General features: G+C 48.1%; 1 protein-coding gene across 1 annotated transcript; it reads left to right on the top strand.

The window, feature by feature from the left end:
• Window positions 1-5,224: 5,224 nt before the first annotated feature.
• Window positions 5,225-6,482, top strand: LOC129637908 (apoptosis-associated speck-like protein containing a CARD). The gene is made up of 3 exons (XM_055562224.1): window positions 5,225-5,532; window positions 5,759-5,815; window positions 6,153-6,482. The coding sequence occupies exons 1-3, from the start codon at window positions 5,259-5,261 to the stop codon at window positions 6,407-6,409; spliced, it is 588 nt and encodes a 195-aa protein (XP_055418199.1). The 5' UTR covers window positions 5,225-5,258; the 3' UTR covers window positions 6,410-6,482.
• The last annotated feature ends 7,318 nt before the right edge of the window (window positions 6,483-13,800 follow it).

Genomic DNA, 13,800 nt, shown 5'->3' with positions numbered 1-13,800 from the left:
GTAGGGTCAATAACACCATCCCCACTTCACCAACTGGGAAACTGAGGCTAAGAAACTGTAACAATGACAAAAGCACAGAGTCTGTACTAGCCCTGTTCCAAGCACTACACAATTCTTAATCCATTTATAACCTCATAACAATCCCATCATTGCTCCTATCTTAACTGAAGCCATGAGGCACAAAAAGATTAAATGCCTTGCCCCATGTCTTGGCAATCTGGCCCCAGGGGTGCAATCTGGCTCTAGCAATCAAAGAATTACTTCTGTTGGGGGCAAAGGGGTCAGGTCACACCCAGGAAACATCTTAACAACCCCAGCTGGTCTGGTTTAGTGCAGGGGGCAAGAAGCTTGGCCTGAGGTGAGACCTGGTGGTTCTTTCCTGCCAGGAGTCAAAACTCAGAACTCTGAGTACTTCCCCCAGAAAAGGAGGGTCAAGGGAGCAGGGATTCCCATGGCTTCCCAGAGAGTTGCCCAGGGCTCCTATCCCCCACCTCCACAAGGGAAAGCCACCCTCCAATCTCCAAGAATGAGCCGGCCAGCTCTGGGTCTACCTCCTGGGGGTTCCCTGGAGAAGCCACTGTTCTCAGAGCACCAATACTTGTGGCCTGGTGAGTGCAGACTCCAGAGAAGGGCTGTGACCACACTGAGTCATGCAGCGAAGAGGCAGAGGGTTTGGGAACCCAATATGAGTGGGTCTGATACCCCTCATCACTTGCTTTTCCCACTATTCCACGGTCTTCTGAACGTGCTCTCTAAGTTTCTCGAGCATTCTGCCAAGAGGAGAATATTAACATTATCCTTTCTAGTATTGCAACATCTGCCCTCCTAAGGGCATGTCCGGACAGTCTGGAGGAGGCTTATGTTCCCAGATACATTATCTCTCTAAGCAATCTATCATTTTTTGGGTCATAAACATACAATTTTTTTCCTTTTTTATTGGAGTATAGTTGCTTTACAATATTGTGTTAGCTTCTGCTGTGCAGCAAAGTGAATCAGCCATATGTATACAAATATCCTCTTGGGTTTTTGGATTTTCTTGCCTTTAGGTCACCGTAGAACACTGAGTAGAGCTCTCTCTGCTATACAGTAGGTTCTCATTAGTTATCTGTTTTATACATAGTAGTGTATATATGTCAGTCCCAATCTCCCAATCCACCCCACCATCCCTTCCACTTTAGTATCCATACTTTTGTTCTTTATGCTTGGGTCTCTGTTTCTGCTTTGCAAATAAGTTTATCTATACCATTTTTCTAGATTCCATATATATGCATTAAATATGATATTTGTTTTTCCCCTTCTGACTTACTCCATTCTGTGTGACAATCTCTTGGTCCATCCACATCTCTGCAAATGGCGCAATTTTGTTCCTTTTTATTGCTGAGTAATATTCCGTTGTATATATGTACCACATCTTCTTTATCCATTCCTCTGTTGGTGTACATTTAGGTTGCATTACAATTTGTCAATTTTTGAAAACAAAAGTGATACTTTTAGGATGTAGTTTGGAATTTGAGCCCAGGAGTCAGGTGGCTCCATCTGTATTTCCTCATGTTTCAACAGGGCAGGCTTTCAGAGGGCTTTCTGAAAACTTCAGTTTCCTCCTCTGTAAAGGGGGACAGACACACATACCTCATGGGGCTGTTGGGAGAATTAAGTGAGATTATGCATGTTAAGTGCTTAGCACATGCCTGGAATATAGTAAATTTGAAAAATGGAAGCTACTGTTACTGTTCTTAGTCTCCTACAGCACCTACCATGAGGCTGAGTACATAGTAGATCTTTAATATTTTTTCTTAATTTTTAAATTTTTTATTGAAGTATAGTTGATTTACAATGTTTCAGGTGTCCAACAAAGTAATTCAGTTTCATGTGTGTGTGTGTGTGCATGCATGTGTGCTCAGTCATGTCTGACTCTTTCGACCCCCTGAATGAGGAACAGGTTTCTATGATTCTAGACTCTCGGATTCATTTGTCATTTCATGAAGTCTCACTGAGGCAGAATCTGTTCAGTCTTGTGTTGGGTGCTGTGGACCTGAAAGGGTCTTCAAGGAGCCCTCAGTCTGGTGAGGAAAGCAGAGTGACCAGACAAACTGTATGACAGTGAGAAAGGGATCAGAGGGGTATCCAGCCAGTGTGGCCAAGGAATAATTCATTTTGCACAGAGAGGACAGAAAAGCCAACTGGGAAGAGCAGACAGAGGCCAGGCCCAGAAGCCAGCCAGCCAACCTGCATGATCCCTCAGTTATATGACCTTGGGCAAGTCCTTCAACCTCTCTGAGCCTCTTCTCACTTACAATAGGCCACTGTTCCCTATCCCAAAGGGACTGTTGGGAGGCTGAGAAATACTGCATGTGAAGAATCACAGACTATATACAGGGCTCATTTTTTTATTATTTCTTAGACAAAGTGACTCCTGATGCATCTTGGAGGAGAGCAGGAACACATCAAGCAGACCAGGAGGGGAAAGAGGCCAAGCAGAGAGCAACTTCCACACTTGCAGAAGTCCAGAGGCCACCGGTGCTGCTGAGGCAGTTAGCAAGAGCCGTAAAGGCCCTGCCAGAGAGCTTGGACTTGATTCTGGGGGCACTGAGATCATAGGAGGTTTACAAGCAGAGGAGGGACAGGATCAATATGTGGACTAGGAAGATGTAGCCTTCTGGCCACAGTGCACAAAAGTCAATGAAGAGGCTCAGGGAACACTGGCTGCTGGACCATAAGTGCCACCCATGTTGAGGATATTGGTACACAGTACTCCCCAGCCCAGCCCATGGAGGGCAGCATGCACATGGATGGGGAGCAGGCCCTGCTACTCTGCCGGAAGCTCTTGAATACGTGTTGCACATAAATACAGCCTCAGTCATTTCTTCATTCAGCAAATCTTCACTGAGCATCTGCTCTCTCAGGCACTCTTTTTTTAAATCAAACTCTATTTTATTTTTAATTGTATTTGGCTGTGCTGGGTGTTTGTTGCTGCTTGTGGGCTTTCTCTAGTTGTGGCAAGCAGAGGCTGGTCTCTACTTGCTGTGCATAGGCTTCTCCTTGCGGTGGCTTCTCTTGTTGCAGAGCATGGGCTCAAGAGCACATGGGCTAGCTGCCCTGCAGCATGTGGAATCTTCCCAGACCAGGGATGGAACCGTGTCCCCTGAACTGGCAAGTGGATTCACCACGGGACCACCAGGAAGTCCTCCCAGGCACTCTCTTGATGCTGGAGATTCATCAGTGAACCAGGCAAGGTCCCTGCCCTCCTAGAACTCACATTTTGGTGGGGAGATGGGTACCCACTAAGCGAATAAATGTCTAATAATGTCAAGATCACAGCACTAGAAGGAATGGCAATCGTTACAACCCAGCTGACAGGGGGAAATGTAGGATCCCTGTACCCACCTAGGAAAGAGCCAGGATTAAAATTGAAGACTGTATGGCTTCAAGCCCACAGCAGTGAAAGCATCGAGTCCTAACCACTGGACTGGCAGGGAATTCCCAAAACTGCCTCTTTCTGAAGAGTTTATGTGGAAGGTAGGGCTTCCCTTGTGGCTCAGCTAGTAAAGAATCCGCCTGCAATGCAGAAGACCTGGGTTCGATCCCTGGGTTGGGAAGATCCCCTGGAGAAGGGAACAGCTCCTCACTCCAGTATTCTGGCCTGGAGAATTCCATGGACTGTATAGTCCATGGGGGTCACAAAGAGTCGGACACGACTGAGCGACTTTCACTTTCACTATGTGGAAGGTCCACCTTTAGTTACTGGTATCTCCCTTGAGCCATGAAGCCTATTCACTCATTATTGATCCCACAAAAGATTTATTGAGCTCCTATAGGCCCAGCACTGTTCTGGATGCTTCAGATTATAACAATAAACTGGACAAGCATATTTACAGCCTATCAGGGAAGACTACTGCTAAACAAATACACAGAGCTAGTTGAAATTTATAGTCACAATTGTTATGAGAGCTACAAATAAGTAGCAGGTGTTTTGAATTGGAGAGAGTCTGAACTTGGTCTCCAGAGAAAGTAACATTTACCTTAAGACCTAAAATCTTGAGAGTTTGTTAGACAAAGTGTGAGGGAAGAGAGTTCCAAGTGAAGGGAATAGCATGTGCCAAGGCTTGGAGAAGCAAAGGACCCTGGCACATTTGCGGAACTGAAAGAACAATGTAGCTGGAACTCAGAGACAGAATGGGGGCAGGATGTGGTGCAAGATAAGGCTGGTGTGGTCCACAGGGGCAGAGCAGCAGGGCCCTCCCAGCCACGTGAAAGGCAAGTGAAGGGTTCCAGCCTCGGCTTGGCCTCCAACACCAACCCGCGCCACCTTGCATGTACTCTTCTGGGTCAAGCCCCTTGAGCCCAGAATGACTCTCTACCCATGACTTTCCCCTCAGCAAAGAATTTTGCCAACCATTACAAGTGTCTCTTGTCATCAATTTCCAAGAAATTCAGTTCCTGGGGGACCAAATCCTGGCTCTCCCAGGAAGTATTTGGCAAGGTTTCGGGCACCATCAGGTTTCCCTGGTGGCTCAGATGGTAAAGAATATCCCTGCAATGCAGGAGACCTGAATTCACTCCCTGGGTCAGGAAGATCCCCTGGAGAAGTGAATGGCTACCAGGTGGACTACAGTCCATGGGGTCACAAAATGTCAGACACAAATGAGCAACTAACACACTTTTTTCAGGCACCATCAGGTAATCCATGTTATGTTGGAATATTTACAAAGTGGACAAAGGCGTGTTATCATCCCCATTTTGTAGATCAGGAAACTGAGGCTCAAAGAGAGAAAACACACATAGTTATCTCTACCCACTTTTTGACACCTCATTTCTCCCCAGTTTGTGGAATTTGGGAAGCTACCTGGTTCTGGCTGTTAGGGTTCTGATTCTATGACATGTGAGAGGGGATGCTAAGATTTAGGGAAACATGGAGATTTCAGGGCTCTAAAATTCCATGAGTCAAAGCCCTGATTCTCCAGTAAACCAGGTTCCTGATTTGGCTAGCTAGTCCAAGCCTAGAGAAGCAGGCACCACCCATGAGCCCTTTTCTACTGGTCTCCTGGGTCACTCCTCAGAGATCAGCCAAAGGATGAGATCTGGGCGCCCCCCGATGGCCAGGAGAGGATGGGAAGGTGCGGGATAGTAGGAAGTCTTACACCCGAGGGCAACGTTCTGGGGCAGAGAAGGCGGGGAGTTTCTGGTCCCGCCCCAGAGAAGGCTTTCCAAAGGGCAGACACCCGGAGTGAGCGGAAGTGGAGCGGAAGGACCCCGGAGACATGGGGTGCACACGCGATGCCATCCTGGATGCGCTAGAGAACCTGACAGCGGACGAGTTCAAAAAGTTCAAGATGAAGCTGCTTTCAGTGCCGCTGCGGGAAGGCTATGGACGCATCCCCCGGGGGACCCTGCTGCCACTGGACGCCGTGGACCTCACCGACAAGCTCGTCAGCTACTATCTGGAGGCGTACGGTGCCGAGCTCACGGCGCTTGTGCTTCGCGACATGGGCATGCAGGAAGTGGCGGAGCAGCTGCAGGAGACCATGAGCAAGGGTGAGCACACCCCCGCCACACTCCTCCGGGGTCCAGGCCAGTCTCCCTTCATCTGCACCCTCCTCCCAGCCCTGTTTGCCTCTGGGGGCACTTTCACTTCCTGTTCCTCCTACCCCTTCATAAAGGCTTCTCCTGCTGGGGAGGCTTCCTGCACTGGGTACTGACCTTGGCTTCCGGACCGAGACTTCAGAAAGAATTGAGACACCATTGAACATTTTCCTTACAGGCCCTAGAAACGTGCTAGCCGAGGTCAGGGCCCCTCTCCAGAAGACAGCCAAGCCAGGTAAGGCCTTCAATCTCTGACCTCACCTACCTGGGCACCTCACCAGCCCCGCCCCACCGCACCCCTGCACAGCCTAAATCTGTTGTCAAGGCCAAGAGTATTCAGGGCGTGCAAAGTTAGGCCAACTCTTCCCACTCACCTACTCACACTCCTGGGGCCAAGTCTGGCAGAAAAAGAGGTAAGGTTAAGCGCATCCCACTCTCTGTAGGTCCTGTTGAGCCCTGCCCCTTGGGTTTGCATTCAGGACAACTTGAAGGAAAAGTGTTCAAGAGGGACAGACAGGCTCCAGTGCCCACCCTGGGTGCCAGCTCCGCCCCCCTCCTCCCTCTCGCCCCAGGACTGCACTTTGTGGACCAGCATCGGGCGGCCCTCATCGCACGGGTCACAGTCGTGGATGGGGTGCTGGATGCCCTGTATGGGAAGGTCCTGACAGAGGAGCAGTACCAGGCAGTGCGGGCGGAACGCACTAGTTCGGACAAGATGAGGAAGCTCTTCAGCTTTGCTCCAGCCTGGAACATGACCTGCAAGGATCTGCTCCTCCAGGCGCTGAGGGACACCCAGCCCTACCTGGTGGACGACCTGGAGCAGAGCTGAGGCGCCTTCTCCAGCAATGGCTCCCACATACCAACCCTGGCTGTTCCAGCCAACTTATTTGGAATCTCTGATTTTCTCATACACAATACATGAAAATCCCACTTGTACTTGGTGTGTTTTCCTACTTGCAGCCTGGAAGCACATGTGGACCTGAGCTACATATCCACGTGCAGGGCAGCAGGCTCCCCAAACACTTCACCCTTCCTGCCTCAAGTCACACGGAATAGTCCCTCATTCACCATTTGGTGGCTCCTTCGATGCCACCCTACAGGGTCTGCCCTTGAGATCTGTGAACCATGAGTTAACCTTGTGGCCAAGGTCTAAAAATTAAAATAGGGATACGATCAAAGGGCCTGGAATTGTGGGGGGCCGGATTTGACAAGGAAGCCTGGCATGCCGCAGTCCATGGGGTCACCAAGAGTCAGACACGACTAGGGACTGAACAAGATCTGACAGATGCATTTAGAAACAGACTAGTCTACAAAGTTTCCCTTTCGTTTTTCATAGGGAAAAAACTGCAAAATTAGAGCCATTTTCAGGAGAAATGATGAAAGTGAAAAGTGAAAGTGAAGTCGCTCAGTCATGTCTGTCTCTTTGTGACCCGTGGACTGCAGCCCACCAGGTTCCTCCGTCCATGGGATTCTCCAGGCAAGAATACTGGAGTGGGTTGTCATTTCCTTCTCCAGGGGATCTTCCCGACCCAGGGATTGAACCCGGGTCTCTCGCATTGGAGGCAGACACTTTAATCTGAGCCACCAGGGAAGCCTAAAAACATAAGAATACTGGAGTGGGTTGCTATTCCCTTCTCCAGGAGACCTTCCCGACCCAGGAATTGAACCCGGGTCTCCCGCATTGTAAGCAGACACTTCACTGTCTGAGCCACCAACAGGAGAACACAAAGCAAGTATTCCTAGGGTTCCTTCAGCCACTGACACCAGTGGGCTTGGCTGCTCTCTCCCACTCCCTGAAAAAGGGATTATAGGTTACACTTTGCCCAGAAAACATGCCAAACCCAAAAGCAAAACTTCAGGAAATGACTTTCAGCAGCTGTTTCTTCTCTTGATGGAATTGTGTCAACAAAAGAAAATAGTATTTATTTCTAGAAAACAGCACCTTAAGGAGTCTTTCCAGAGGCTGTTACGGATCCAGCATCCTAAGACCACATCCTGGGTATGATTTGCACCCCAATTCTTTCTGGCTTGGAGGAGTGGATGCAAAGCAACAGGCAGACACCAAGGAGGTCAGATACTCCATACACAGGAGTCAGATCATCAGACTTGGGGATCCAGGTATGACAGTCCAGGGTGTGCCATTCACAATGACACACCAACGCAGAATGAACAAAGCCATATGAAGGCTTCACTTGGAATACCTTCCCTAGACACAAGAACCAGCAAATGCAGTGTTTATTCTCCACGCCCACCCCACCCCCCACCACACACACACAGTCTGTGAAATGTTTCCCTACTCTGATTACTGAATCACTAGAGCAATGGGAGAAAACAAGTGGTTTGCTGTAGGAGGAAGCTACCAAGAAGCTAAGCTAATGGCCACTGTCAAGGCTACGCAGTCACGTGAGATTGCTTCTAATGGTATTTAGGACTCCAAGAGGAAAGCTGAGCTTCCCCCAGTGTCCCCCTCAGTCCCAACACTCAGGACACCGTGGACTCCTCTTGTCGCTAGCCACCCAATAAAATGAATGCAGGTGCTCCCCATTCCATCTCAGCCCTTTTCTGCCAAGTTTTATTCAACCTGAGACATCTGTTCACTTATGTTCTACAACGACCTTACCACTCTCCAAACCAGAAGTTGTCTTCCTTTTACTATGCTTGTACCCTGACATATGACAACAGCCGCAGCCTAACCAGAAAACAAGAAACCCTAGCATGTTCCTTAAGGCCCAGATGGAGTCATTCTTCCAGCTCACATCCAAACACCTTCCTTTTCAACTTCACTGCCCCCATCTGGTTTATTCCTTCATGTCTTACCTCTGACCGCCCTGCTTCTGGTCAAACACCATCAAGGGCCTGAGTGATCAAAACTGATGATGGATATGGACTCCCTCCTAACACTAGGACACCTGAGCCCACCTTCCAGCCTGACCCTGAGTGGCCCCATCCAACCTCTCCTGCCTTTCTCGTCACATAGCCCCGGATCCCAACACTGCTTCCTCACACCCCATACCCTACCTAGCACAGCCTGGGCCCTTAGACCTGGACACCTTGAAACCCCGCCCCGGCCCTCGCATGCCCACAGGTGGCCTTCCTCTGGGCTCCAGCAGCACTCCCACCCACTGTCCCTGTGGTAGAGGGAACCACACCGTCAGCTCTACACTGCACTCCCCCATTAAACTCCCCCCAAAAGACATCTTTTCAACCTGTGTCATGCTTTGAATTTAAAAAATAAGAAATAGCAGGTACTGTGTATGTCTAGTGTCTAATAGGTAATTTTTTCTTTTAAAGACTTCATAGAAACTTAATGTTTTGGAGATGGAGCCATAACTAACACTTCCCTGCACAGCAGATGCTCAGAGCAGCTACAAAATCCAGTGCAGGCCTGAGGCAAGACAAGGGTCTAAGAAACAGCTCCCCTAAGTTCAAAGACTTCTTGGGGGCTTTCTCTTTCCTTTTTATTGGGGTGGGGAGGGAGGGAGAGTAGGGCGAGGCTCAGTTCTACCAGCCACAGCATACTAGTTAAGGACACAACTTCTACAGCCAAACAATATTCAAATCTCTGGTCGACCTCACTGACCAGTTATGAAACATAAGGTCAGTTTGTACCTCAGCATCTCCAGCTATAAAGTAAGGATAACCGGACATAACTCATCACCTAGCAGCAACTGCCCATTAGTGCCAACAGTGATCTCCAGGATACTTTTGTTCGTAGTTCAATGGCTCCGAAAAGCACCGGAAACAATGGACATGTTCTGCCCAAACCTCTAAGCATCACAAGACTGAAATAAGAGCAAATTGAACAAATCGTCTGTGTTAGCTGGGCCTGTGCTAGAAAAACACTAGAAAAACCAGAAAAACCCATATGCAGGGCCCAGCCTTCCCTGAGTGACCTTTTTCTTAGCTCCTGGCTCAAACTGTCTACAGAAAAAGTTTTATACAAAATCAAGTTCCCCTTCACGGAGGGGGCAGTGGGGGGGTGGGGGGTGGTGAGCAGACGAGTCCCTGTGGAACTTCAGAGTCTGGCTCTAAGAGTGTGCTGCTCAAACAGCACCATCAACATTGCTAGAGAACTTGAACCCCAGGGGACCTACAAGCTAAATTAGAACCCACAGCCAAGTGGTTCAGGTGCATATCCAACTTAAGACACACATTCCCAGAGACGACTTTGCTTTGCCACCTTGGTCAGACTGCCAAGGTTTGCAGAAGCAAGCCCTCCTCGTGGCTCCAATGGTAAAGAATCTGTCTGCAACACTGGAGGCCTGGGTTTGATCCCTCGGTCAGACGATTCCCTGGAGAAGGGAACAGCAACCCACTCCACAGTTCTTGCCTGGAGAATCCCAATGGACAGAGGAGCCTACCAGGCTACAGTCCGTGGGGCTGCAGAGTCAGAAACTACTGAGCAACTACACTGCCACTTTTTTCAGGGATTTGGCTTGCTGGTGACTCAGACAGCAAAGAATCTGCCTGCAATGCGGGAGACCTGGGTTTGATACCTGGGTCGGGAAGATCCCCTACAGAAGAGAATGGCTACCCACTCCAGTGGGCTTCCCTGGTAGTTCAGCTGATAAAGAATCCACCTGCATTGCAGGAGACCCTCGTTCAATTCCTGGGTTGGGAAGATCCCCTGGAGCACAGAACAGCTACCCACTCCAGCATTCTTGCCTGGAGAATTCCATGGACAGAGGAGCCTGGTGGGTTACACCCCATGGGGCCAAGGAGTCTGACAGGGCCAACACTTTTCACTTTCATTCAGGCAAAGAGCACACAGGATGGGGCCACTCCCCTTCTAATTCTGGGAAACATAACAAAATACCCATGGCTGATGTATGGCAAAAACCATTACAATACGTTAATAATCCTTCAACAAAAATTTTTTAAAAGTGGCCATCAGGCTAAATCTAAGACAAGTTCTTAACCCTGAGCAGGCTGCACTGCAGAGCCCAGGATCCTGCCGCGAACAGCTACTGGGAAGCAGCGCGGGTGCAACGCTGCCACTGTGGCACGCCTGCAGGACGCTGCCTGAAAAGCCTGGCTCCTTGTTCCCTTGTTTCTTCTTCCCTGGTTTCTTCTCCCTCCTTGGCATTCTCTATCCAGAATCGCCTGAGCTTGGTCCCCCACTACACAAGCAATCTCCAATCAGACCCCATAGTTCTAGCTCCTTTTTTGTCTCCAATCTCCATGTTGGTGGCTCTCGATCATCCTTCCTGTTAAAAGAGCCCTCCTCACTAGCACCATTACCCCGATTTAAGGTTAAAACCACAATCCAACAAGCTGAGAGCACAATCCATCCAGAGCACTGTTCCCAGACCATATCTCATGACACTTCTGTTCCTGCCTCAAGACTGTTAAGAATTTTTTAACCAATAAGGACCAACCTATGTATAGTAAAGGGAACTCTGTTCACGTCCCAGCCTGGATGAGAGGGGAGTTTACGGGAGAATGGATACATGTGTATGTATGACTGGGTTGCTCTGTTGTGCACCCAAAATTATCACACGTAATTAGCTATGCTTCAATATAAAAATAGCAATTTTAGATTCAATGGTCTCCTAAAGCTCTAACAGCCAACACCATAAGGACTGTGAACCAGACAACTTTTACAAGCCCAGAAGTCAAACTTGATGGCAAGTTCCACCTGACACTACTTCCTCAGTTCTTATACACCCAGCAGCACGAAGACCACTACATGGGGGAGGTGAACAGATTTTTGTGGAAACCTGTTGTCTAAAATTATTAACAACACAAAAAGTTAAAGATGGAAGAGTCAGTTTTGAGGGCCCAAAGGCAAGAAAGGTAGTCTGAGTTCTGGAAAGGCTGGAGAGCAACGGCTGCAACGGACCCGAGCTGAGCCCCTGAGACTAGTACTGGGAGTAAGACCTGGTAGAAAACCCCTGGTAGGGAATTCCCTGGCAGTCCAGTGGTTAAGACTCCATGCTTCCACTGCAGGAGGCACATGTTCAATACAGGTCAGGGAACTAAGATCCCGCATGACCTCATAGTGCGGCCAGATAAATTCAGTTAAAAAAATTTTTTTTATTAAACCCTGGTGGATGATTGCCTCATGACCTAACCTCTGCACTATATTGTCTGAGCTACTGAAATCCAGTATGTGATGGGGGGAAAAGGTGAAAAAGATTAAGAAATCAGGCAGTGGCAATCAGACCTGCAGCACACCTCTCCCCACCCACCCATAACATTCTCCCCCTGGTTTCTTCCTAAGTTAGCCTGTCCCAATTCAGAAACGCCAGATGCCTAGTGCTTCCAGACTGCAGGACATTTTCAGTAACTCAGTTAATAATATATTCTTTAGAACTCAAAAGACCAGCCTACAATCCTCATCAGAATAACATGACCGACTATCACCAGCCAGGTGCTGCTTACAAGGAAATACAGCAAAGAGCAGAGGATCCAAAGTTCAAACCCCTCAGGGTCTTTTTTTTTTTTTTTCACCAAAGGATGAACTGGCACTGGAATCAACCACCAAAACATTCGCTCAGTTGCTATTTCTCTCTTCACCCATTTCTACCCATCCTCCTGAAAGTCCTGCAAACTAATCTACCCATGAGACACTTGGGTCTTTTATTTGACCACATCGGGTCTTAGTTGTAGCACACAGGACCTTCATTGTCATGTGTGGATCTTAGCGCCTTGCACCGGGAATACAGTCCTTAACCACTGGACCACCAGAGAAGCCTCAGGACCCTATTTTCTTTTACTGAAGGGTGAGGCCAATCACTGAAGCCTTTTAAAGGACAACTAAATGCTAATAATCCCACTTACTCCCAGAGCTTGGGTGAGACCCAACTCACCTCTAACAACAGGGATAAAGGAACCATAATCAAACCCTAACACCAGAACCCTACCAGGTGAAGCACCCATAAACCTCTCAGATGTGCTCGTGCCATCAAACCAAACATCATTTTAAGATAGATCAAAAGCAGAAGAGGGCAGGAGGAGGACCACTGCCATTTTCTTGGCTCTAAATCTCAGGGATTCTTTTAAGTACCAAGTTTCACAAGCCAAATAAAAGCACTGCCTGGAGAACCTCAGCCATTCTCCACCTCCTCTTGACAGAACACCTCCACTCGGCAGGGAGGGTAGTTATTCCTTTGCACAAAGCCACAGCCTCTGTCTCAGATCACCAGAGATTTGAGGATGAATCAACTCTTAGAGGGTACAATTTCAGAAAAAGAAAAGCACTTTCCACAAGGGGTCCCAGGCACTCTTATGAGCTGTGCTTCTAACAAAGAACACAGTTTGCTGTTGGTTATGATTTTAAGTTCTGTGTAGCCAAAATTCAACTGCTTGGCAAGAATGGGCAAGTTTCCTAAATTCAAGTTTTGAGTTGGAAGGAGGGGGTAGTTTTCTGGGGTCAGGAAAGGTATATCAGGTTAAGGGGCACTACTGAGGTGACAACTCATCGGCCCAACCCCTTCCCTTTCTCAAAACACCAAAGACTTTTGAGTACTGGCAGATGGGAACATGACCTAATCACACCACTGTCTCAACAGGCAATACCCAGAGTCCCACCTTCAGGAAAACTAGTGTGCAGAGGGAGAGCCCACTCACTGAAATATCAAAGAACTGCCTTATCTTACTTTCTCAGCTAACCTTCCCTTTACCATCTTACCTCATTCCCAAGTCTTTTTCCCTAAAATTCAGCATCCTCTTAAGCCAGGCCTAAGCAAATAAATGTTTGGGGTAGGAATTTGTTTTGGAAAGAAATGCCAAGAAATGAAAATCAAGTTGGAAGATGACAAGGACTGCATCCTGGCGTCAAACCATTTCCTGACTGTGAGAGCTACAGAATCCAGGCACTTCGTCTTCCTATGATAACTTGTGAACAGCCTATCTGCCACTAGGCAGGTGCTCAGTTAGTTTCTCCCCTTCCTGGAAAAAAAACCCAAGTGGTTAACTACATGACCTAATCAGGGTCAATCAAACTTGAGTATCACCCTCAAAGTTTAATTTGTTTGAGCCCCACCCTTAGAAAACTGCCAGAACTCCTTGAAAGGAACAAAACTGCTAAAAATAAGCCCACAAAAATCAGCACATCCATCAATCAACACAGTAGAAGAGAAATTTCCACATGGCTGGACAAAAATGGGGGGCAACACACGATGTTTTTCATTTACCCCTTTCATTCATCCGATTTTTACTGTGAACAGAGAAGTTTAATCTCTACTTTCAAGGATACACTTGACCTTTGCTCCCCTG

The sequence above is a fragment of the Bubalus kerabau genome, chromosome 23 (genome assembly GCF_029407905.1).
Source record: "Bubalus kerabau isolate K-KA32 ecotype Philippines breed swamp buffalo chromosome 23, PCC_UOA_SB_1v2, whole genome shotgun sequence".
In the NCBI taxonomy this organism is placed as follows: Eukaryota; Metazoa; Chordata; class Mammalia; order Artiodactyla; family Bovidae; genus Bubalus; species Bubalus kerabau.
The sequence above is the reverse complement of the archived record's forward strand: the minus strand, read 5'-3'. Positions and strand labels throughout refer to the sequence as shown.

Coding starts and splice junctions, on each gene's coding strand:
- LOC129637908 (XM_055562224.1), top strand. CDS start 5,259: ATGGGGTGCACACGCGATGCCATCCTGGATGCGCTAGAGAACCTGACA. Junction 5,533..5,758: donor GCAGGAGACCATGAGCAAGG/GTGAGCACACCC, acceptor TTTTCCTTACAG/GCCCTAGAAACGTGCTAGCC. Junction 5,816..6,152: donor CCAGAAGACAGCCAAGCCAG/GTAAGGCCTTCA, acceptor CTCTCGCCCCAG/GACTGCACTTTGTGGACCAG.